The sequence below is a fragment of the Mastigoproctus giganteus genome, chromosome 6 (assembly GCF_048544385.1).
Source record: "Mastigoproctus giganteus isolate SK-2022 chromosome 6, ASM4854438v1, whole genome shotgun sequence".
Lineage (NCBI taxonomy): Eukaryota > Metazoa > Arthropoda > Arachnida > Uropygi > Thelyphonidae > Mastigoproctus > Mastigoproctus giganteus.
In genome coordinates, this window is record NC_143580.1 from 208,587,441 (window position 1) to 208,612,853 (window position 25,413).

General features: G+C 39.1%; 1 protein-coding gene across 4 annotated transcripts in view; it reads left to right on the top strand.

The window, feature by feature from the left end:
- LOC150084913 (poly [ADP-ribose] polymerase tankyrase-like) overlaps positions 1-25,413 on the top strand; it is a 1,170,388-nt gene that overhangs the window by 269,411 nt on the left and 875,564 nt on the right. For all 4 annotated transcript variants that reach the window (XM_090376702.1, XM_090376704.1, XM_090376701.1 and 1 more), the window contains one exon: positions 5,333-5,509. In XM_090376702.1, the coding sequence (XP_090232828.1) occupies positions 5,333-5,509 (177 nt within the window). The remainder of the gene's footprint in view (positions 1-5,332; positions 5,510-25,413) is intronic.

Here is a 25,413-nt window from a genome sequence, read left to right on the forward strand (position 1 = left end):
CATCACTTTCAAAACCTCCCATTCATTAGCTTGTCCTCATCTGTGTCTGATGATGAATCACTGTCTTCATATATTGCCTTGGCCTCAGTTCCATCTATGGCATTTGAAATGCCACACTTCTTAAATGACTTGACAATGATCTCAATCTTGATATTATCCCAGGATCTTTTCACCCAGGTACAAACTTCTATAGTTGGTTTCTTCACTCTTCCTGCTGTTGTCAAATTGTCCCCAGAAGACTTCATCCATTGTTTCCATTCGTCTCTCATGGCATCTTTGAAGGGATTGTTAATGCTGACATCAAGTGGTTGGAGCTGGGATGTCAAGCCTCCAGGTATGACGGCAATCTTCTTTGTATTTTTTGTTATGTGTGCCCTGAACTGATCAAGCACCAATATGGCAGGTTTGCATAAGAGCCCTCCTGGTCTCCTGCTCCAAACTTTCTCAAACCAAATCTTCATCCCATCCTGATCCATCCAACCCTTGTCATGAACGTGGACAATCACTCCTCGAGGAATGTCTTCTTTTGGCATTGTTTTGCATTTGAAAATCAGCATAGGAAGCAGCTTGGTTCCATCGGTACAAGCTAGAACAACTGTATAATGGCTCTTTTCATGTCCACTTGTCTTCACAGTTACAGTTTTCACCCCCTTCTTATCAACAGTTCTGTTACTTGGGACAACAAAAAAAAAAAAAAGGGGGGGGACTTCGTCCATATTTACAATCTGCCCCAACTCAAACTGATGTGTCTTCCGACATTGAATGACAAAACGATGAAATTCAAGGACCTTCTGCTCATAGCTTTCAGGCATCTTTTGGGCAAGTCTGGTGCGTGTACGCATGCTTAGTCCATTCCGTTTCATGAACCTGAAGGACCAATTGTGTCCTCCTTTGAAATCAGTAACTTCTTTTTCATCAGCAATTCTTCTTGCCTCATGCTGAACCATCTTTGTGGACACATGAATTCCAATTACCCTTTGCTGCTCAATCCATATCTTCAGTTCCCTCTCTAAATCAGGCCATTTTGCTGACTTGCCTCTGGCCTTCTTCTGTTGTGGCGTTAGGGTTTCTTCTTCCCGTAGCCAGTCTCGGATTGTTTTCTCAGTTGGAGGAGGACCAAACTTACGTTCAGCAGCATGATTTCCATTCACTTTTGCAAACTGGATCACTTTTAACTTGAATTCAGCACTGTACAAAAATCTTTTCTGAGCCATTTCTGGGCAGAACGTGGCAAAACCTAATATACTGGTAACAAGTGCGAAACAATGAGTGCAAAGACAACAAGCGCGAAAAAGCGGGAAATGCAAGAAAAAAAAATCTACAACCACTGTTATAGGACGCACCCAGTTTTTAGACCCCAAATTTTTCAAAAAAAGGTGCGTCTTATACATGGGGAAATACGGTACTTTTAAAAACATTAATCACAGAAGCCTTGAATGTGTTTATTCCATTAAAAAACACTCCATGAGGAGGAGGAGGAGGAGGATTCCAAGTTGGATGAATAATGAAGTTGCCAGATTACTTGAGCAGAAAAAGACAGCATGGAAAAGGTACAGAGCAAAAGTATTAAATTCACAGCTACAAAGTGATCCGTAATAGTGGTACAGAAAAGTTTCAGCTGGCAAAGGCAGATTATGAGAAATTGCTGGCCAAGAGTGGGGATAAGGAATTCTTCACATATATGAAGGCAAAGAAGAAGTGGAAACCAGATCAGACCCTTATGTAATGGACATGAGGTAGTATTTAATAGCCTAGCTGATGTTGCAGATGAACTCAACAGTTACTTTGCATCTATATTTAGAGAAGAAAAGCCTTTTATGTCAAAGAGAAATTATGGGGATGAAGTTGAAAAAATATGTAATTCATGGTACAGAATTTCACATGATTATATAAGGAAAAACCTTTTGAGCCTACAGGCCAGTAAGGATTCTGAGATTGATGGCATATACCCTATAATCTTAAGGGAGTTGGCAAATGTGTGCATTGAACCATTGAGGCTAATTATAAGAGCATCACTGGAGTCAGGAGAGATTCTGTCTGGATTGGAAAGTGCCAGTGTATCTCCAGTACATAAGTGTGGTTCTAAGAGCGAAGTGAGAGATTACCAACCAGTCAGTATAACTTCAGTAGTAGGGGAAAACCGTGGAGGCAATGATCAAAGGTGGAATTCAGGATCACTTAGATAAGAATGGAATTCTGAAGGATACTCAGTGTGGTTTTGTTAAGGGAAAATCATGTTTAGCAAATAGCAAATCTGGTTGGCTGTTTTGACAGGATCACTCATGAGCTGGATTTATAGAATAATTTCAACATTGTTTATTTGGATTTTAGCAAAGCATTTGACTCGGTCCCACATGTGCAGTTACTTTATAGCCTGGATCATTTTTGAATCACAGAGAAACTCCTTAGATGGATAGCAGGATGGCTTCAGGGCAGGAGATGGAAGGTTGTGATGAATGGTTATTCCTCAGTTTGGGTTGATGTAAGAAGTGGATTTCCCCAAGGATCAGTATTAGGATCACCATTGTATTTGATTTTCATAAATGACATTGATGAAGGAATAGAGGGCATGAAGTCCAAATTTGCAGATGATGTAAAGATTAGTAGAGTAGTTAATGATCACCACCAAGCAGAGCTTCTTCAGAGTGACCCAGGTAGACTTCATGGATGGTCAGAAAAATGGCAGCTGTGCTTTTATCTGGCAAAGTGCAAGGTATTATACCTGGGGAACAGTAATCCAAAAATAACTTATACTAAACTAAAGCCAGCAGCGGAGGAGAGGGATTTGGGTGTTATGGATACGGGCAGACATGAAGTCTGACCGTATCCGTAACACCCAAATCCCCATTGCTATTGGTGATTTATTGAACATTTGCTAGTAGAGATAAGGATGTCATAATCCTATTATATAAGGCTATTGTTAGACCACACTTTGAATACTGGGTTCAAGGATGGAGACCGCACCTAAAGAAAGACATTGAGTTTCTTGAAAGGTTCTAAAGATGGTTAACTTACCTTGTGAGTTTGGCAGAAGGATGTTCTGTATGAGGAAAGACTTTGAATATGTGGGTTGCAGAGCTTGGAAACTAGGCACCTTGACTTGTTTAAGGCTATGAGAGGCATGAGTAAAATGAATGAAGATGAAATTTTTGCAGTTATAAATGATCCTAGAACTAGGGGCCATAAATTCAAGTTATGGCTGGGGAGATGTTCAGACTGGATTGCAGGAAGTTTTATTTTAGTCAGTGAGTTATAAATTATTGGAATAAGTTTCTACATGAGTGGTAGAGGCTGATAGTTTAGAGAAATTCAAAGGTCAGCTGGTTAGTTACCTACGGGAGGAGGGAAATGCATAGGTTGTCTATTTCCTTTTATTTATTTTTTTAAAATTTCTTTTTATTATTATTTTTATTTATTTATTTTTTTGGCTGGTTTAGTACAAGCCATAGGCTTCCTTGCACCATGTGGCCATTGATAATACTATTAGTGGAGAAGTAAGAAGACAGAGAGCATCTACCATCACTTGCAGTGAGCAGTTAGAGAGAAAACTGGATGTCCAATTGGATGTCAAACAGTTGGCAATACATAAGTTGAAGCTTATTTAGAAGACTGTTATGCCAAACATGATTGAAAGCCTCGAAATGTCAAGAGCAGCTGCTTGAGTTTCACCAAACTTTTTCATTGAATTGTCCATAGATGGGTAACGTAAGCTAGTATTATTGCCAATGGATAGACACTAATGGAATGCATGTTGGTGATCATTGATGGTGTGGTAGGTTTCTAGATAGTTTAGCAGTTGGTGGTCAGTTAATTTCTTTATAATATTAGAAAGAGTAGAATTAAGTACCATGGGATAATAAATGGATGGGAGGGATTTTTCATTTTTAGGCATGCTGGATGTGAGCAAATTTCCAAGCAGAAGGAAAAACACCAATGGAATAAGAAAGTGTAAAAAAGTGACACAGAACATGAACAAGTTCAGGTTCGCAGGTTTTGAAAACGTGAAAAAATACCACCAGGATTTGCATCGAGATTGTTCAAAATTCTTCTGAGATTCTTTTGATGGAAGGCCACAGGAAGCATTGAGTGGATTTACTGGGAAATAGTAGTAGTAGTAGTAGTTGTTGTAGGTGGTTTACCAAGATCATCAATACAAGAGTTACAAGATAAGTAGAATGCTAATAAGTCAATTTTATCTTTAGTTGAGGTGGCATAGAACCATCAAATTTTAACTGAGGTGGGAGTACAGATGGGAAAAAGTTGTAGGCAGTATCTTTGGCAAGAGACCAGAATTCTCAACAACTGTTTGGTCTAGAAGCAAGTTATCTACTTTTAATCTTCAAATTGTAGTTTGGACTGATTTAAATCTGCTTTACAATTGTTGTGAGCTTTGACGTAGGCAAAAAATGAACCTGAATATATTAATATAAGCCAATTGCCATATTCAATATTCATACCTTAGCACTCTTATTGGAAAACCAAGTTTAGATAAAAGCCAAGATTTTAAGGTGTAGAGTGGAATAAAGGATTTTATTTATCCCTACAAGAATAATTTCACTGACATGATCTCAGAAAAAAAATCGACATACGAAGATTTGAAACAATAATGCAGTAAAGGAAAAGAAGGCGTGGAAATCTTGCAAGTCATCCCAATTTTCATTCTTGTAATGCCAAACGACATGAGGCTGAGATTGGTGAGAGAAAGGCTCTACAGGAGAAGAGATCTGAGGTGTCCAGAGAACCACTCAACTCAACCATGTACTTGGAAGTGTTTTTTTGTGAGAAAAAGATCAAGAGGGTTGGATGTGTGGTTAGGATAGTTGGGTATTCTGGTAGGAAAATGAACAGTCTGTGCAAGGTTATTTCAAATCTGTGCAGCGATTGCAAAAGCCTCAGCATCTTGAACAGAAATGGATTGCAAATAATTACTACCAAGAACATATCTTGATTTTTTTTTTTATTAGAGTGAACAGTTTGCTTGTAAGGTGCAGAGAATTTTATATCTGCCTCCACCATAAAAAACTGTTTATCGTCCAAAAATACAGTAAGGATGATGTTGGTGATGAAAATATTTAAAATTGCTCTTAAAGCACAGTCCTAATCAGAAGTGAATTCTGTGGTAAATTCCAATTGGATTCTATAAAAATGCAGATTTAATTTAGAAATCTGCATTTTAGAGTAATTGATTTTAATGTTTAAAAGTTACATATGTATGTATAGTAAATTGTTTTTTATGTCTTTATTTTCCTCTTAGGATCATATGCTAAGTGGTTTCATAGTATAAAGTTTCTGACTTGTTAAATAACAGTTTTGCATAAATTTTATATTTTAGTTGATGTATCCATTGTGGGTAAACAAGAGGAGGAAGAAGTTGTTTTAAGACTTCAACAGCAAACACCTAAAACAGAACATCGGAGAGCAAAGGTTAATCTTAGGGGAAGAGGAAGGCCACGTAAAATCAATGAACAAGTTATAAAATCTTCAAAAAATCTTAGGTCTCTTGAAGCAGGTAAGGACTAATTGAATTTAACATTTAAACTGTGGTATTTAAAAAAAAAAAAAAAAAAAAAAAAAATTGTTTTAAATTTTCAGCTGTTAAATCAGTACTTTGAGGATATTAATATAAATATACTGATTATATTATATTAATAATATTATTTATTTAATGATTAAATACCTCCACAAATTAAATTTATTTTAATTTTAAAAAATGTAAAATTTAGAAAAGTTTTAACACCGGAATAACCTTGATGCCATGTTCTGAATATGTAGGGAGAGTTTTTATCCATAAAACCATTTATCTGATATTTTTCTAATTGCTGCAGTTGTAGGAGTGATTTTCTTGTGTCATAAGTAGTGCCATTTTTTTTAGTGATTTTTTTTTTTTGTGTTTCCCTCTTTAGTTTAATGCAAGTATTTCTCTACTTAAAAGGTATCAAGTAAGAACCCAGAAAGGAAGTCCACCTTTCTTTTCTTAGTGTGTATTTATCATCTTTTTTACTACTTAGACCGACTTCACCAGTAGCATTGCTTTTGCCTCTGCATTATGGAGTTTGAACCATTTTTGGAAAGACAACATCTGTGGCTAAAAGTATACCAAAAAGAATTTCACAACTTATCCACCAATAGACTAACATGCTCTAACCCAGATACGAATGATAAAGTTACAGATGTTTTTAGGCTTAATAATAATAATAATAAAAAACCCTGCTTTGTAGGGAATACCATCCTTTCTCATTATGCATTCACTGGATATACAGCCATTAAGTAAACTTTCTACTCTTATGCAGAAAAGTATTGTGTAAGTAGCTTGTTCTTCAAAAATGGTTAAGAGACTTCAGTCTTGGGATCGCCTAATAGAGATATTTCACCCAAGGCATTCAGAGCTGCTGTTAAAGCAAAAAAGGTTTAGGTGGACTCCCAGTTTCAGTCACTCCTCATGTTACCCTGAATACTTCCAGGGGTTTATAAAAGACTGAGATTTAACTGTCTTGGGGGGGGGAGAGGAGAATAGTAGAGGAGTTAAAGATCAGACAGATCTTTTAACTCCTCTACTATTCTACTATTTTTAACTCCTCTACACTTGCCAGACAGATTGACCAAAATGATTGATATTTAATACCCACACGGTGCATCATACTTACCTTTAGTACTGTCTTTTTACAAACAGTTAAGCAGGTTATTTGTAATGCAGTAAATGCACATTGCTCCCATATATAACCTACCCCACCAGACCCTATAAATGCCATTAAAAAAAATTAGAAAACAAAGTAATTTATCTGGAAACATAAAAACAAATCTTAGCAAGTGTCTGCACACTTGTATGCTACAAAACAGTTGCTACTAAAGTAGATGTCTCAGTTGCCCTGAACATATCTCTAGCCACCTGGTCCTGAGTATTCTTACCCATCACAAATACACACTCAGTCACAGCCAATATAACTAACAATCCATTCACTATAGCACCTGACTAGGTTCTATCATGATTGCAGAGCCAGCTCCATAGGAACTAACCAAACCAAAGCACAACTGTTTCTACAGGAAAAAAACAGTTGAATCCACTGATATGGAAATAGATGATCAAATGGAAGAAACATGCTATATGCCAAAGATGACATGGATGATGGTTGCCCTATCTTACCATAAAAAGGCAAGCCAAAACAGAAATGACAAAGGTCTACTTCTTTGAAGAAGCAGCCAGATAAAGTATCCAAGTCTAAAACTAAGTAATGCAGAATAAATATTTAAATAAATATAAAAATGCAGTGGAATAGCTGAGGCTTGCACAGTAATATTGCTTAGGTTGCAGACCAAGTTGAATGGTATGACACCATTTGGATTCTGTGTGCATACAGGAAACTTATTTAAATCCCGAGGTATCTTGTGAGGTAAGAAACTGTATCATGCAAAACCCTGACAGAAGCACAGAATCACCTGCTTGTGGGGAGAGTTGACATTCTTGTTGAATCCAATATCCTGTTCAGACAGATTCCTCTCCAAACTATCTTAGAATTAGTGGCAGTATGAATTGTCATTGGAATCACTTTAATCCTGGTCTTAGTTTATATCACATCAAATATATAGTTTGCTCATACTAATCTTGATAATATTGTAGCCCAACTCTAGATCTTTATGTCCACAGACTATTATGGGGGGGGGGGATCCCCTTAAAATGATGCTAAAGGTTGGCTACTAGAACCTTTATTGAATGGTTACCCACCCACTCGCTAAACATTGTGTCCCACACCTATATCCATCTGCTTTAGATCTGTCAGTGTGTGTTCTTCTGTGTATCTAATTATGGAATGGCAAGTGCTGAGTGAATGATGTAAGTAATCACTTTCCTGTTATCTGTAAAATACAAATTCAGTTGACCTCTCAGTTCGCAGGTTGAATCACCTGAAACTTCTGTAAAATGGACTGGAATAATTACTCAAAACAAGACCAGTTGATTTGGTCCTCTCCTATTGAAAATGTAACTGCACTTATCATTAACCAAATACAGTGGATTCCGGTTATTTGGGCCACCGGTTAATCGGGGCAGCCGTTAATTTGGGGCAAATCTTAAAAAAACAGAACCCAATCGAGAAAATAGACAGGGTTTACTTCGCTTAATTGGGACAATGTGCCTTTTAATCGGGGCGGGAGACTGCAGCACTGAAGATTACCTACGATTGTTTCCGACCGTACCATGTAGTTCTCCGACAGTACCATGGCGGCATGTGTTCGAACTGTTTTGAAAGACAGAGCGGGAATTATAGAAGCCAATTCAGAAGAACAGTGCCCATGGAAGTATATGTAGAAGAGACATGCAGCAGAAACAGTACGTCTATGAGACTGCGAGTGGAGAGACTCTGTTAGAGATGAATCATTAATTAATCTAACTGCCCTCTTCTGAACGGAATCAAGAAGCCTGAGAGCAGTTTTGGGGGCACCACCCCAGATGTGGCAACAATATTCCATGGCACTGTGGATTTGCGATTTATAATTTAGGATTTGCGATTTGGAAGAATTTGCTTTTCTTCCAACTACAGAGTGAGCAGATGTTTGGAAGAAAAGAAACAGCGAAAGAGAAAACCAAGTTTTTTAGATGCAGAGGAAGCAATATTTGTAATGGGCTTGTGCCAAGAGAGAGAGAGATTAGAAGTCAGGGTAATCCCCAAAAGAGATATGTCATTTTGCCTAGAAATCGGAGTGTCACTAAAGATAAGCAAAGGAGCAGAAGAATCCTTTTTGTGAGACGTAAGACAAGACTGAGTTTTAGAAGGGTTGAAATCAACTAAGTTGTCTTTGCCCCACTGGAGAATTACCTGAAGATCGGAATTTAAGGAATTGGTAGCAGATTTTCGAAAAGTTGAAGCTGATTGAGCAGGATAAGATTTCTCAAAATGGAAAGTGGATTGCAATGTGCTATCATCGGAAAAACTACGGATAGAATTTCCAGTCACAATAAGAAGGTCATTAATATACAAGAGGAAAAGAGTGGGGGAAAAAACTGAACCTTGGGGGACACTGGCATTAGTGGAGAAGTTAGAAGACAGAGAGCCATCTACCATCACCCTCAGTGAGCGATCAGAGAGAAAACTGGATAAGCAATCACTAAAAACAGTTGGCAACCATAAGATGGAAGCTTGTTTAGAAGACCTTTATGCCAAATACGATCGAAAGCCTTTGAGATGTCAAGAGCAACTACTTGTGTTTCACCGAACCTTTCCATTGAATTAGTCCATAAATGGGTAACATAAGTCAGAATATCACCAGTGGATCGACACTGACGGAATCCATACTGGCGATCGTTGATCAGCGGAAGGTTTCTAGGTACTTTAAGAGTTGGCAGTTAATTGATTTCTCCATTACTTTAGAAAGAGTAGAAGTAATTGCAATGGGACGATAATTGGATGGGAGGGATTTGTCACCCTTTTTTAGGAACTGGCTGGATATGAGCAAATTTCCAAGCAGAAGGAAAAACACCTTTGGAATAAGAAAGTGAGAAAAGGCGGCAAAAAATAGGAGTAAGTTCAGGAGCACAGGTTTTGAGAACAAGTGGAGAAATACCATCGGGACCGGGAACTTTCTTAGCATCAAGATTCATCAAAATCCTTCTGATATCCTTTTGACGGAAGACCACAGGAGGCATTGAGTGGAGCGTGTTGAGAATGGTGGGAGGTGTTTTACCAAGATCATTAATACATGAGCTGGAATCAAAATGGGATGCTAGCAGGTCAGCTTTATCCTTGGCTGAAGTGACAACGGAGCCATCTGGTTTGGACAGAGGTGGGAGCAGAGATGGGCAAAAGTTGCGGCTGATAGCTTTGGTAAGAGACCAGAATGCTCGGCTACCATTAGGGCAAGAAGCAAGTTTTCTACTCTTAGCCTGTTCAAACTCTAGTTTGGACTGATTAATAACTGCTTTATAATTGTTGCGAGCTTTGGTGTAGGCAGAAAATGAAACTGAAGAATTAGAAACAAGCGAATTACGATATGCAACATTCTTCTCTTTAAACAGCCTTCGCACATTTATTGGAAAACCAAGGTTTAGATAAAGGACGAGATTTTAAAGTAGAGTGTGGGATAAAGGATTCCATTCCTGCAAGAATAATTTCACTGACATGAGCTGAGCAAACGTTGACATCAGAAGTTTTGAAACAGTAATCCGACCAAGGAAAAGAAGAAAAGAAGTCTCGCAGGTCATCCCATTTTGCATTCTTGTAATCCCAAACAACACGAGGTTGGGAATAGCCATGAGATAAAGGTCCCATTGGAGAAGAGACAATCACCAAGTTGTGATCTGAAGTGCCTAAAGGACCTCTCCCTTCGACCGTGTACTTAGAAGGGTTGTTTGTGAGAAAAAGATCAAGCGTATTGGCTGTATGATTAGGATTGTCCGGTATTCTTGTAGATAAATGAACAATCTGTGCTAGGTCATTAGTAATTGCAAAAGCCTCAGCATCTCGACCTGCTGGGTTGGTGTGACTAGAAAACGGAAGCCAGCTGGAGTTGTGGACATTAAAATCACCAAGGAAAATTACCTCGCTGTTAGGAAAGTTGGGCTGGAGAAAGTCAAGTTGCAAAGAGAGGAAGTCAAAGAGCTCCAATTGATTATTGGAATTGGGGAACGGTGGAGACAACAGATGAATTTGACACAATGAGGTAGAGAGATTTTAAGCCAGAGATGATCAAAGTGAGGAGATTCCAAATTGCCAAGTCTCTGACAGGGAATATCAGAACGGACATATGCACAAGTACCACCTTTGCGCCGAAAGGAATCATACAGCGAATAATTTGGACATCTGAGATGAGTAGTAGATGAATCAACCGATAATTGAGATTCTGGCAGAAAAAGTACATGTGGTTTGGCAGACTGCAAGTGGAAATGGACATCATTGAGATTAGAATTGAGCCCACGTATATTTGTGAAATGAATTAGGAAGTGCTTGGGAGGTTTAGATCTTTTCCCAGAGAAGCTTGCTCTATTAGTTTGACAATTCATGGTGTATTCAATAGTAAGAAAAAGTGGGTGGGACATGCTGTATGAAGTAATGAAATTTTTGGATATGGCGTACATGTTGTAAGAATATATAACCAGATCCTTGACATAACGTGGCCTCGACAGTGCTCCCCGCATACACATTACTGGGACTCCCTCCAGTCACTATCTGGTAGAGTAGAGGTAGCAAGATTATACACTAGCTGATCTGGAAGCCACCTAGAGAGTTACCAATAGGTTTGGTCTGGTGTACTAACTAGCGGCCGGCCTGCAAGCACCGTTTTAGAGCTGTACCCTCGAAATGTAAGGAATATTGGATCTTGCCACAACATTCATCATAACCTCAAAAGTCATCAATCATACTGCATGATGGAAGAGATAGGGAAGGGTTGACCAGAACTTAGCTCTAGAGACTAAACATGGGTTCCACCACTTCAAGCCTCCAATAAGCAAAGTGGTGGTATTGTACCGGCTGATGAGAGTCATCTACCACCTAGTACTGTCTGGTAACATAGAGGTGCGGCGTTCCTCCATGTTGTGTAGGTGCCACACCTCGACCCCTGCTTACGTTGTTTCACACCTGGGTGGTCACCCACCATGTACTTGTGCATGGGGGTTATACCCAGGATTACTAACAGTCCGATCATCGTGAAGGTGCAAGCAGAGGATTTGGCTGTCACAGACCGTCCGGACTTCACCGAAATTGGGTCCACTTGATTTGAGTGTCATCCGAATATCAGTTCCATCAGCGTTTTAGACTCCCAGGTAGCAAGTACAGCTTGTCTGGCATATCTGAGAGAATGTCTCTGACAACCTCAAGGGCAGAGGTGGCATAGGAACTGTACCTTTGGAAAATCAAGGAAGATTAAAGCTTGGAACTAATGCTATAAATTTTGAATTATTGATAACCAAGAAATCATTAATTCCAAGAAATCATTAATTCCAAGAAATTGAAAGCTGAAGCATGACAAATCAGTTGGGAGGCCAAATTAAAATCTTGGATTAAATTTGCCAGTGCTATTAACAAAGATGCAGATTTTAGGTTAATTTGGAAAAGATTTAAAGCTGTGAATAGTATATATGATCAAGTTCTCTTCCTTATCCTTTGCTGAAGTGGTAATGATTTGTATTTTTCTGTTAGCATAGCAGAAGCACAAGATGTTATGCTGAGCAATATGAGGTCAATTTTGCTACTGCAAGTTCCTATCTGTATAATCAGTCCTTTAGAAAGCAGGGTTGCCAAAATCAGTAAAACAGCTATGTTCCAGTAATATTTTAATATAAACGAAAAATGAAAAGCATTGAGACCAGCTTCAAGCTACCTCTGTTGAGGTGAATTCCAATTAAAGTTACCCCTCATAAGACACTAAATTTATCTCCTGGTGGTGGTGTGATCTTTTAGTTGGATCTTTATCGAAGTGTCCGAGGAAGAAATCTGTTCTGAACTTAAGCCATGAGGAGTTACTGCTTTAAACAGAATATTTGTGTGGTAATCTTGTGCCCATAAAAAACTTCATCCTTACTTTCAATTTATTAGTGGCTCCTAATTTCATCTCAGCTGGGTATGTGCACTGCTGTCTAAGGGCTGGTTACTCACACACTAGCAGGGCTTTTGTGGATTTATTGGATGATTGTTTTCTACATCAGCATGTTCGGGAGGCAACTAGAGGGAGTAATACTCTTGATTTGATTATCAGCAGTGATTCTTCATGCATTAAGAATCTGCAGATAAATGAACCACTAGGTGGCAGTGATCACAGTGTGCTGAAGTGGGATTTACTGAAAGAGGTAACTACCATTAGGGGTAAAGGGAAGGGTTATTGCTTCCGTAAAGGCGACTACGATGGACTGAGACAGTATTTAAATTCTATACAGTGGGACCAACTGATGATGTTACCAACAGCAAATTCAAAATGGGAAGCATTCAAAGAACTTATCTTGGAAGCTACTAGGCTTTACATACCAATTAAGAAATATTGTTCAAGGTTTAGGCCTAAATGGATGTCAGATGAACTAATGAGGCATATGGCAGAGAAGAAAAATGCATGGGATACTTACAAATTAACACATGACACAGAAGCCTATGATAGATACAAGTTGATATGCAACCAAGTTACAAAGGAGGTTAGGCAGGCGAAGGCAGATTACGAAAAATCCTTGGCAAGGGATGCAAAGAAAAACAGCAAAGAGTTCTTTACTTATGTAAACTCTAGAAGGAAGGGGATGAATCAGATTGGTCCACTTGATATTGATGGGTCAACTGTGGAAGATCCTGCTCAGGTAGCTAACAAACTAAATGAATATTTTGCATCGACATTCACACATGAGGAGTTATTCAGCAAGGAGAATGCCAGAGGTGTATTCAACTCTAGCAGTAAGCTACAGAATCTTGAAATAACTGGGAGTAAAGTGGAGGAGAAACTGTTGAAGATAAACACAAGAAAGGCACCCGGGGTGGATGGGATCTATCCAGTTATATTAAAGGAGGCAGCAAAGGAAGTAAGCAAACCCTTAGCCATAATTATGAGAGCTTCCTTGGACTCAGGGGAGGTACCCATAGACTGGAAATGTGCAAATGTGACCCCAATTCACAAAGGAGGATCAAAGGCTGACACAAGTAATTATAGACCTGTGAGCTTAACTTCTGTTCCAGGAAAATTAATGGAGGCACTGGTTAAAGAAGCACTGCAGGATCATTTAGACAAGACTTCAGTTATAGCTCAGACACAGCATGGTTTTGTTAAGGGGAAGTCTTGCCTGACCAACTTGATTGGATACTATGATGCAGTCACAAAAGAACTGGATGCAGGGAATAACTTTGATATTATATACTTGGATCTTAGAAAGGCTTTTGATACTGTTGCACATGGAAGACTGCTACACAAATTGGAGCAGTGTGACATTGGAGGCAAATTGCTGCTATGGATAAAGGGGTGGTTGAGGGGGAGAAGACAGAGAGTGGTAATCAATGGACACTGCTCATCGTGGACTAATGTTATTAGTGGAGTCCCTCAGGGCTCAGTGTTGGGTCCATTATTGTTTTCTGTATTTATAAATGATATTGATGATGGTATATCAAGCTTAATGTCCAAGTTTGCAGATGATACAAAGGTTGGCAGGGTTGTCAAGGACACTACTGACACTATGCTGCTGCAACAGGATCTGGAAAGGTTGAGCAGATGGGCTGAGAGGTGGCAAATGAAGTTTAACATTGACAAATGTAAAGTACTACACATGGGAAACAGCAACCCCAGAGCAACGTATCAACTCTGTGGTACTACACTGACAGTGGTAGAGAATGAAAGGGACTTGGGGGTGATTGTGCAGGCAGATATGAAGTTCTCTGAGCAGTGCAGACGGGCTGCAAGAGTAGCTCATGGAGTATTGTCAATGATATACAGGAATTTTTCCAGCAGGGATAAGGAGGTGATTATTCCATTGTATAAGGCAATGGTCAGGCCACACCTAGAGTACTGTATACAGGTCTGGAGGCCTCATTTCAAGAAGGATGTAGAGCTGCTGGAACGAGTACAGAGAAGGGCAACAAGATTAGTGAATGGAACAAAGGGGTGCTCTTACGAAGAAAGGCTTAAGTTTTGCAAATTACAGTGTCTGGAGACTAGGCACCAGCGAGGTGATCTGATAGAGGTGTATAAAGCCTTGAATGGTTTAAGCATGCTCAATGCTGATGGGATTCTTCCTCTAGCTCAGAAATATCACCTGAGAGGGCATAAATTCAAATTGAGGAAAGACAGATGTAGGATAGACGTGCGGAAATTTGCCTTTAGCCAGCGGGTGGTTGGTTGGTGGAACAGACTGCCATCCCTTGTGGTGGAGGTTGATAGCCTAAATAAGTTTAAGGCTCAGCTGGACAGATATTTTGAACGAACAGAGGGGTGAAGTGGAAGTGGGTTTTTTTTTTTTTTTTTTTTTTTGGGCTGATGCTGCATAAGCTTGCTTTCTTGCATCAAATGCCTCTACTAATGCTAATGCTAATGCTAATGCTAATGTACCAAATGCTTCATGATGTTTCAAGATTGAAAAATACGGACACTTGCAGATAGCCTATCATGGTGCTCTTGCATATGCTCGATGTTGTGGAAAGTACTATGAAATCATGGAATGTTCAGCATACAAAACCTGTATGCATCAGCTGCTAAGGAGAGCACTCTGCATGCTTAAGAGTATGCCAAAAGTGGAAGGAGGAAAAAGAGATTCAGAGACTCAAGTCTACCAGAAAGTCATTTGCCCCCATTGCATGGTATTTATTGAGCTTTCAAAAACCCACCCAAAAAACACAGCTGCCATTCCAATGTCATTATCTCCTAGTGCTCCATCACTATGAAAACAAAGTGAGGGGGTGAAAAAATAAAAGAAAAAAAAATAAAAAAAGCCATCTGCAACAAAAGAACAAATGGATGTCAAAGTCAAGGCGGGACCAAATGACTGAGTCCTTGAACCCTTTGCAGAAGAGGCAGAAAGTGCACACAAGCCAGCATCCTTTATTTTGAGAGAGGGGGAAAAAAAAAAAAAAAAAAAAGGATAAACCCAGTACTGACAGAACAAAGTTCTTAGCTCTTCAGAATCTGACAGATGGATTCATCAAATCTAAATAATGGCTATATTCAAATTCTTATAATGGAATTGCTGTGAATTCTATCAAAATATGATGATGTGACGGCCTTCCTGTGTAAGCATGAGCTAATCTGCCTTTTCTTAAAGGAGACTTATTTAAATGCAAATGCCCTTATTTTTGCAACTGTACAATTATTTGCAAAGATAGAGCTGGAGATGGACTTGCTAACGGAGGAGTTGCCATTCCTGCAGGTAACCATACCTCTTTTCAAGCTGCACAACTTTCCACCATTTGAGGTGTTAGCAGTTCATTTACCAGTAGGGTTTCTTCTAATTGTTTGTTCCATCTATTTTCCACCTGGGAATGACATTCCCCTACCAGGAAGACCTTGATGATTTCATTAAGCAACTGCTGTCCTCTTTTCTATTACTAGGGGATATCATTGGGCATAGTACTCTGAGGGGGTAATGCTGACATTAATGGACAGGGTCAGAGTATAGAGTGTATGTTTGAAAACAACGACTGGTCCCTTGTAAATGTGACGTCTAACACCTTCTTCCTCATGCTTACTTGTACATTTACTGCGATTGAGCTTTCTATATTCTCCCCTTCTCTCCTCCCTGTGTGTATGTGGGAGGTTGAAGACAATCTTTATGGTAGTGATCATGTCCCTGTGATATCCACCCTTTGCGATGGGAGACCATGCCACTGTTGCGATACCTTCATACATGTGGCAACATTTAATACAGTCACAGTCAGCTAGGAATCAATTGATGATGCAGTTAAGCTGGGAACCAATTGATGACGCAGTTAAGCTGGGAACCAATTGATGATGCAGTTGAAGCAGTGGCAATTGCAATTCCGAAGACTCAGTTTCCACCATTTCCAAAACCATGATAGCATGCAGAATGCACAGCAGCAAGAAAGGCTCAAAATAGGGTGTGGGGAATATTTTGTTATTATCCCACCACAGATAATATAATTACCTTCAAACGTTCACATGGCAAAGCATGCTATTTTAGATGTCAGTCAGAAGAAAAATTTTGAATCTGTTTCACATAGTTTTTCAGCCAGGTGGACATTGGTCACGTGTCTGCTGAAACGTCCCCCCCCCTGAGTTTCTGGCCCTCAAACAAAAAAGCTGAGCAGCATGTGAAGTTTTCTTCAGATAACTACGAGGACTATGACTAGCCTTTCACAGACTGAGAAATAAAAGCAGCACACTTTATCTCTGGTGAATGCTGTTCAGCCAGATGACATCCATTATGACATGACTAAACATCTTTCACCTGAATCTGGGGATCTTCTCTGTCTGTACAAAAGAATCTATCTATCTTGAATATCAGTTTCTGGACTCCTTTTTTTCCCTAAGTCAGGAAAGGATCCAATCACTCCAAACGATTATCATCCAGTTGCTCTGACAAGCTGCTTGCAAGATTCTGGAAAGGATGGTCAGTGCCTGCGTCATGAAAAAATATCACTTTTCTAGAAAACAATGGGCTTCTAATGGAACAGGTCAACACTCAACTGTTTAATAAGACTGGAAAGGTCTGTTTGAGATACATTTCCTGAAATGCGAACATCTGGTGTCAATTTTCTTTGTTATGGAAAACGCATATGACAGGGCTTAGAGATTTGGAATTTTAAAAGATATCTATAATCTTGGTCTTTTGGAGTCATCTAGCACTTTTTTGTTAATCCACTCATTTGAAGTAGTTTTGTGTATGGTCCTCTCTCTCTCTCTCTCTCTCTCTCTCTCTCTCCCCCCCCCTCTCTGTCTCTCTCAGCCTAGAGGAGGGAGTTCCTATAGGAAGTTGACATTCCTACCACATATCTGATACAATAATCAAATCAATAATCAAACAATTACAATAAAGCGAACACTACAATGCGCATTGTAGTGATCAGTTTTACGACAGTTTTTTTCTTTCCGTTTCCAGTATAGCTTCCAGTAGATGAATTTCCTTGATTTTTTTTTAGTAGATATTGAAGAAAGGAAATGCAATATTTTAGTTTTTCAAAACCAATTCGTTGCAATTCTTTCGTACAACAATTACGAAAAGCAATAAAGCTACTGTTGTGAGTGAGCCATGCAAATTAGTGTTCGCAAGTAATGATGCTCAACTGTTTGTTTTCCACGAAAGTTGTTTACAGTTTCATTTTCTCCTTGGATCACCTTGGTAAAGTTAATGACGTAAGCTTGACCAGTCAATTATCTCTCTGCGTGCATTGATTCGTTTTAGCCAGAGGCGCCGAGCTGACGCGCGAATTTTTGAACTAATGAAGAAACGCGTTTTGTTTTCAAAGCTTGGATCTTGTTTTGCCGACATCAAAATTTAATAAATTGAAATGTGATCGTACATTTTTGCTGTTTTAGAGTGAATTAATAGTTTTTGCTGAGCACTAAAGGTAGGAAATCAAAGAATATACTTCTGTTTATGTATATTGAGAGTTTCAATATGGAAAATTGAGTAGAAATTATGAAAATTATTAGTTTTCTTCGGGGGGAGCAACTTTCGAGTTAGGGTTAAAATTAGACAAAAACCGGGAGGACTTTGACCGGGTTAATACACTGGCATAGACTAATAATCAAATAGACTGTGGAACACCATTTTGGCGTACTTTTGCATAGAGAAATATGCGTAGAGGTAATCACATCTACAAAAAAGTAGCAATATAGTGATCTAATATGCAATTTGTATGCAGTTTAGTTTAGCTTGGAGTATGCAGGTTGAAGGAGAGGGAGAAGCGAACCGATATCATAACGAAACTCACTTTAAATTTTTTTTGATAATTATCAGTATTTCGAAATATTATTATTAAAATAAATAACCATGGATTTGTGGTTTAAAAAAGGAACTTTAAAACAGAAGCAAGTACTTCTAGTAGTGCAACTGTAGTTGATGAAAATGAACACAACATTGTCATGAGGATGAACAATCGCAGCCTTTTTTTCTCCCAAAATCTGTAGTAAAAAAACAGGAACCAACTAATAAAATACCAAAACGAAAGTATGATGACAATTATTTGAATTTCGGCTCTACATGTGTTAGAAATAAAGGTGCTCCTGATGCACAGTGCGTCATATGTAATAAAATATTAGCAAATAGTTATTTTTCTTCCGCTAAACTTGTGTTTTGTAAGTGTTCCATGAATATATTGTGAGGTGAAAAGTGTTCCATGAATATATTGTGAGATGAAAAGTATTCTGTGACTAAAAAAGTTTGAGGCTGCTGTAGACAATGTTGCAGTACAAAGGTAACTCTATACAGCTTCTCCATTAATAATGGGGAAAGGCCAGCACTTTACCATCATTCTACCAACAACATTAGTCTACTTACTCTGATTTCCTGCCTGTCTTCACTTATGACTCAAAATCAGAATCATCTGTGGATTCTGCTACAGTTTTCCCAGATAGTACTGTATCTGAGAAGATTCCCCAGGAATGCAATATACAAGTATACCCTTCAGAGTATACTTGTATGCTAATAGCACTAGCCTTTGACCACATTAAAACTGACAATTATCAAAGGTCTGTGGTTTACATAGATTCTTTGATCGCATTACAGGCTTATCAATGATGAGATATAATCCTCATCCATTGCTATCTACGGTACAGCAGAAGTTAATATAATCTCTTTATGATCTACATTTGACATCTGCTGGATCCAAAGCCACATTGGGATCAGGTTTAATGATCTGGCAGATGCTCTAGCCAGATCAGCAGTCCAAGAGGAATCACAGCCTGCTTATCCCTTATACAGACTATAAGCAGGTAATATGAAATAAATTACACTCCCATTGGCAACAATCATGGTACAGACATGTCACAAACAAGTTGTACACATTAAACCTGTAATCCAAATATGTTGTCTAGTCTTCGCAGGAACTGTAGAAAAAATTGTTCTTGTTCACCTCTGCACATCACATAGTACTCTTACGCATTCTTTCCTGCTGAGGGCTGATGACCCTCCAATTCACGAATATTGCAACACCTTTTTTTAACAATTAGACATATTTAAACTGAATGTCCAAGTTATAGAGATTTATGTGCAGTCAATCCTCGTATAGCACGTGTTTACACTACACGAATTAGATCATTCATGATTTATAAATAGGGGAATGATATCTTATATAACACGAACCGAATTTGCTTATGCATGATTCGCATTTGTGTTTACAAGAAATGGCAATCGAACATGGAATCACCCCAACTGAATGCAACATGATAGGAATGAAAAGAAGATTCTGAAAATGTATTTATGTTTTTTATATCAGTGAAGGGGAAATGCTGATGGGACCTTCGTGCGATCACCATCCGAACGCCTGCAACGGTGGAGTGAATTCTTCAAAGCTCTGTATAATCACGACCCACCTCAGGGACCGCCAGCAACAGCACTCTCGATCGACCCCCCTGAGGTCTCCATGGTCGATGTTGAGCCTACAGTAGAAGAAGTGAAAGCAGCCATACAATCCCTGAAGAATGGCAAGGCACCAGGAGTGGACCAAGTCACCACAGAAGCGATCAAAGCCGGGGGAGATGTACTGCTTCGCCGACTACACTCACTCCTCAAAACCATCTGGTGCACTGAACAAATTCCGTTAACATGGAGGAAAGCCATTATTGTACCAATCCACAAGAAAGGTGATAACCGGGACTGCAAGAACTACCGTGGCATCAGCCTCCTTTCCATCATTGGAAAGGTCTTTATGAAGATTATCCAGTCAAGACTGCAAAAACATCGCGAGCAAACCAGTCGAGAAGAACAGGCAGGATTTAGACCCGGGCGAGGATGCTGTGATCAAATCTTTGCCATTCGTCAGCTGATGGAGGAGAGGATCCAGTGTGGACAGCGAACCGTCATTGATTTCATTGACTTTAAGTCTGCTTTCGACTGTGTCCACCGGCCTGCCTTATGGAAACTACTAGAGGTTGAACATGTACCTCGAAAAGTCATCACACTCCTCCAAACTGCATACAACGGTTTAACCAGCCAGGTGCGCATCCAGAACGATTTATCTGAGGAATTTACCATCCAAACTGGAGTCCGCCAAGGGGATGTAGCCTCCCCGTTGCTTTTCAACATCGTGGTCGACGCCATTATGAGGCAAGCATTCAGAAACAGACAGGGCATACAATATGACAAGGATCACTATGTGACTGACCTGATGTTTGCTGATGATAGTGCTATCCTTGCCGGTAACGACGCTGAAGCCACGGAAATCCTCTACGACATTGCCCGCATTGCCCGGCCATACGGTTTGAAGATCAATGCTGGTAAGACAAAGGCCCTGACAACAGATGGGTCGCAAGCCACCATCTATCTCGAAGGCATCCAGATCGAGCAAGTGCAGGACTTTAAATACCTTGGGTCGCTGGTCCAGGAGAAGAAAGTTGCATCCACCATGGAAATTCACAGCAGAATTGGACAGGCGGCCACTGCGTTCGCCTCGCTCAAATGGTGTCTGTGGAAGAGGACCAACATTTCCACAAAGACTAAAATCCGACTTTTCCGGACTTTGATCCTGCCCATTCTTCTTTACGGATCGGAAACATGGATTTGTCTCAAGTTAGATTTGAACAAACTTGAGGTATTCCAAATGCGATGCCTGCGGCAGATCTTGGGCATCTCTCTTCGCGACCGCATCACTAATGATACCATCCGCGCCAGATGCCAACAGCAACCAACCATTGCCGACCAAATCCAGAAGCGAAGGCTCAGATGGTTTGGCCACGTATGTAGAATGGGCACGAACAGAATACCATCCACACTCCTTTGGAGACAATGACCCACCCAATGGAGCATCCAACGGACCGCGCCTAGGAAAACGTGGGCCAAGCAAGTGGAAGATGACTTGAAGAGCCGACGTCTCGACCTTAACCAGGCCAGGACTGAAGCCATGGATCGTAAGGTATGGAAGAACATCACAGAGCAAGTCCGAAACCCTGCGGCACCTACAGCAGCATACTGGTTGCGTGGCCAACCGCCTCCCCCAGCTGCCAGCTAAGGACCAAAGAAGAAGAAGAAGAAGAAGGGGAAACACATTTCACCATAATAACATAAAAACCCACACAATTCCAGCTATCGGTATTATCGCAAATGCAATTAGATCGAGTTTACTACCAAGTTTATAACAGATTCCACTAGCAGGAACGCAACTGGAAATTGTTTTATGGTAGTAACCCCCAGAAATGTGCTTTAGTAAAATGTGAGCTTGTGAGGTGTTCATAGTGTCTCTCTGCCTTTACGGTGTTGCTTATTCAGTTGCTACACATGCGCAGCTTTGTTTATGTGTATCAAGCATGCCTCCTCATTTTGTAATTGTGTATTTATTCCCTAAAAATGAGTAAAATACTTAAAAGGTGTGAAAAGAAAGCGTCCTGGTGAAGACACTACAGATTCAGAGAGAAAAAGAAAAGCAATATCGATAAACAGAGGCGGACTGAGTCAAAAATTCTTTCCTGGGAAAATTTGTAGTTGCCTCATACTAGCGATTATGGCCAAAATCACACCGGGGTTTCCCCGGTAAGGCTTATGGCCAGTCCGCCTCTGTCGATAGAGAAAAAATATGAAATTGTGAAATGCTTTGAGCGAAATGAAAGACCATGTGATATTGCACGTGCTACAGACCTAAATGAGGCAACGCCGAGAATTACAAAGAATGCAGAGAAAATAACAATTTTCATAGTAGGAACAACTCAAGTGTAATTAAAATCCATTAGATTAAGACACAAAGAATTCGAAGAGATGGAACGGCTGTCTTCTTTTGGATAGAAAATCAAACAAAAAACAAGTTTGCTTATGATAGAAGCAAAAGCATAAGCAATATTTTATTACGTAATAGTCGTAATAAAATACGTAAGTATTTTATTACGGTAATTTATTGTTTGGTTATGTTTTGGTTACAAATGTGTGTTCAATCTTGGGTGGTCGGCACCTAATCCTATTTTTCCCATAGGGCCTGTTGTTTATATTGAACGATTTTTCATTGCACGAGGGTTTCTAGGAACACAACTATCGTGCTAGAGGACTGACTGTATTGAATACATCACGAATTGTCAAACCAATAGAATAAGTTTATCTGCGAAAAGATCTAAACCTCCCAAACACTTCCTAGGTCATTTCACAAATATACATGGGTCTCAGTTCTAATCTCAATGAAGTCCATTTCCACTTGCAGTCTGCCAAACCCCATGTACTTTTTCGGACAGAATCTCAGTTATCAGTTGATTCAACTACTGCTCATTACAGTTGCCCAAATTATTTGCTGTATGATTCCTTTCGCCTCAAAGATGGTACTTGTGCATATATCCGTTCCGATATTTCCTATCAGAGACTTGGTAATTTGGAATCTCCTCTTTTCAGTCTTCTCTGGCTTAAAATCTCTCTGCCTCATTCTCTCAAATTCATCTGTTGTCTCTACCCTTCTCCCAACTCCACTAATCACTTGAAGCTCTTTGACTTCCTCTCTTTGCAACTTGACTTTCTCCAGTCCAATTTTCCTTGGTGATTTTAATGTTCACAACTCCAGCTGACTTCCATTTTCTATTCACACTGACCCAGCTGGTCAGGATGCTGATGCTTTTGCAATTAATAATGACCTCGCACAGATTGTTCTTTTACCGGTACCTACCAGAATACTGGACAATCCTAACCATACAGCCAAAATGCCTGATCTCTTTCTCACAAACAACCCTTCTAAGTACACAGTCGAAGTGAGTGGTCCTCTAGGTGCCTCAGATCACAACTTGGTGAGTGTCTCTTCTCCAGTGGAGCCTTTGTCTCATGGCTATTCCCAACCTCGTACAGTCAGTTCTCGCATAACACGTGTTTACAGTACACGAATTCGATCATACATGATTTATAAATAGGGGAACGATATCTTATATAACACGAACCGAATTCACTTATGCATGACTCGCCTTTGTGTTTACAAGAAATGGCAGTTGAACGCAGAATCACACCAACCGAAGGCAACACGGTAAGAATGAAGATAAGATTCTGAAAATGTATTTATGTTTTTTATATCAGTTAAGGGGAAACACATTTCACCATAATAACCTAAAAACCAACACAATTCCAGCTATCGGTATAATCGCAAATGCAATTAGATCGAGTTTACTCCCAGTTTATAACAGATTCTACTAGCAGAAATGCAACTGGAAATTGTTTTTATTGTTTTATGGTAGTAACCCCTAGAAATGTGCTTTAATAAAATGTGAGGTGTTAATAGTGTATCTCTGCCTTTACGGTGTTGTTTATTCAGTTGCTACACACGCGCAGCTTTTTTTATGTGTATCAAGTGTGCCTCCTCGTTTTGTAATTGTGCTTTATTCCCTGAAAATGAGTGAAATACTTAAAAGGTGTGAAAAGGAAGTGTCCTGGTGAAGACACTGCAGATTCAGAGAGAAAAAGAAAAGCAATATTGATAAACAGAGGCGGACTGGGTAAAAAATTCTTACCCGGGAAAATTTATAGTAGCCTCATACTATGGTTTATGGCCAAAATCACACTGGCCTCCAGCCCATCGGGGTTTCCCCGGTAAGGCTTATTGCAAAGAATGCAGAGAAAATAAAAACAACTTTCATAGCAGGAACAACTAAAAGTGTAATTAAAATCCATTAGATTAAGACACAAAGAATTGGAAGAGATGGAATGGCTGTCATCTGTTTGGATAGAAAACCAAACAAAAAACAAGTTTGCTTATGATAGAAGCAAAAGCATTAGCAATATTTTATTATGTAATAGTCATAATAAAATACGTAAGTATTTTATTACTATTATTTATTGTGTTTGGTAATGTTTTGGTTACAAATCTTGGGTGGTCGGCACCTAACCCTATTTTTCCCATAGGGCCTGTTGTTTATATTGCATGATTTTGCATTGCACAAGGGTTTCTAGGAACACAACTATTGTGCTATACGAGGACTGACTGTATATCTTTTTCAAGTGTTAGCCTTCCTGGCTGAGACCTTTACACTGAGTCAGATATTACATGACAATAACCATGTATTGGCCCTTTTTAATTATTTAAAACTGATAAATTTATTGTTTTATTTAAAATATACTCTATTTACACATATTTTTAATACTTATTTATATATTGTTTACAACCTTTTGACAATTTATCTATTTATACATCCGACATATATATATATATATATTTTTTTTTTTTTTTTTGCATGTTGACCAATTTTCTTGGGACACTAATCCTTTATCATCTTTTTATCTTTCACATTTTTATAAATGTTTTTATTAATTTACTGTCGTTGGCATTTTATAGCCTATGTTGCTGTAGCTGAGTTTCCAGTGGTTAGGAACCTCATTCCTAAGTACACATGCGTCAAGTGACTGGGGTTCAAGACTATGGTTGCAAAATTGAGTGCTGTTTCTTGTATTCTCTCTATCTTGTGAACCCTGATTTTCCTGGATTATAAACAGAAAATTTAGTTTTTTTAATCTCCAAACCAAAGCAAACCAAACTGAGACAATTGTGCATGTGCTGTGTTTGACCATTTATGCACAAATTAAAAGATTTTGTATCTTGGATGGGAGCCCTTAAATTTTTTAAACAGTGTTGTTTGATTTGATCTTTCCCTCCTTTACTTCCTTTAAATGTTTATTCTTGTCCTTCAAAATCGTTTTTACAATTGAATGAGACAAATCGAATTCATTAGCCAGTTTATATTAATTTATATTACCCATGCCTGAACTGCAGAGCTTCAAAACTTCAGATTTAATTTCCAAAATAACACCTTTCCTGGCCTCCTTGGTTGATTTTCCATTCAGTGTGGAACTTTTCTTTTACTCAGATATGGTGAACAGCAAAAGTAGTTCAGACAAACAAA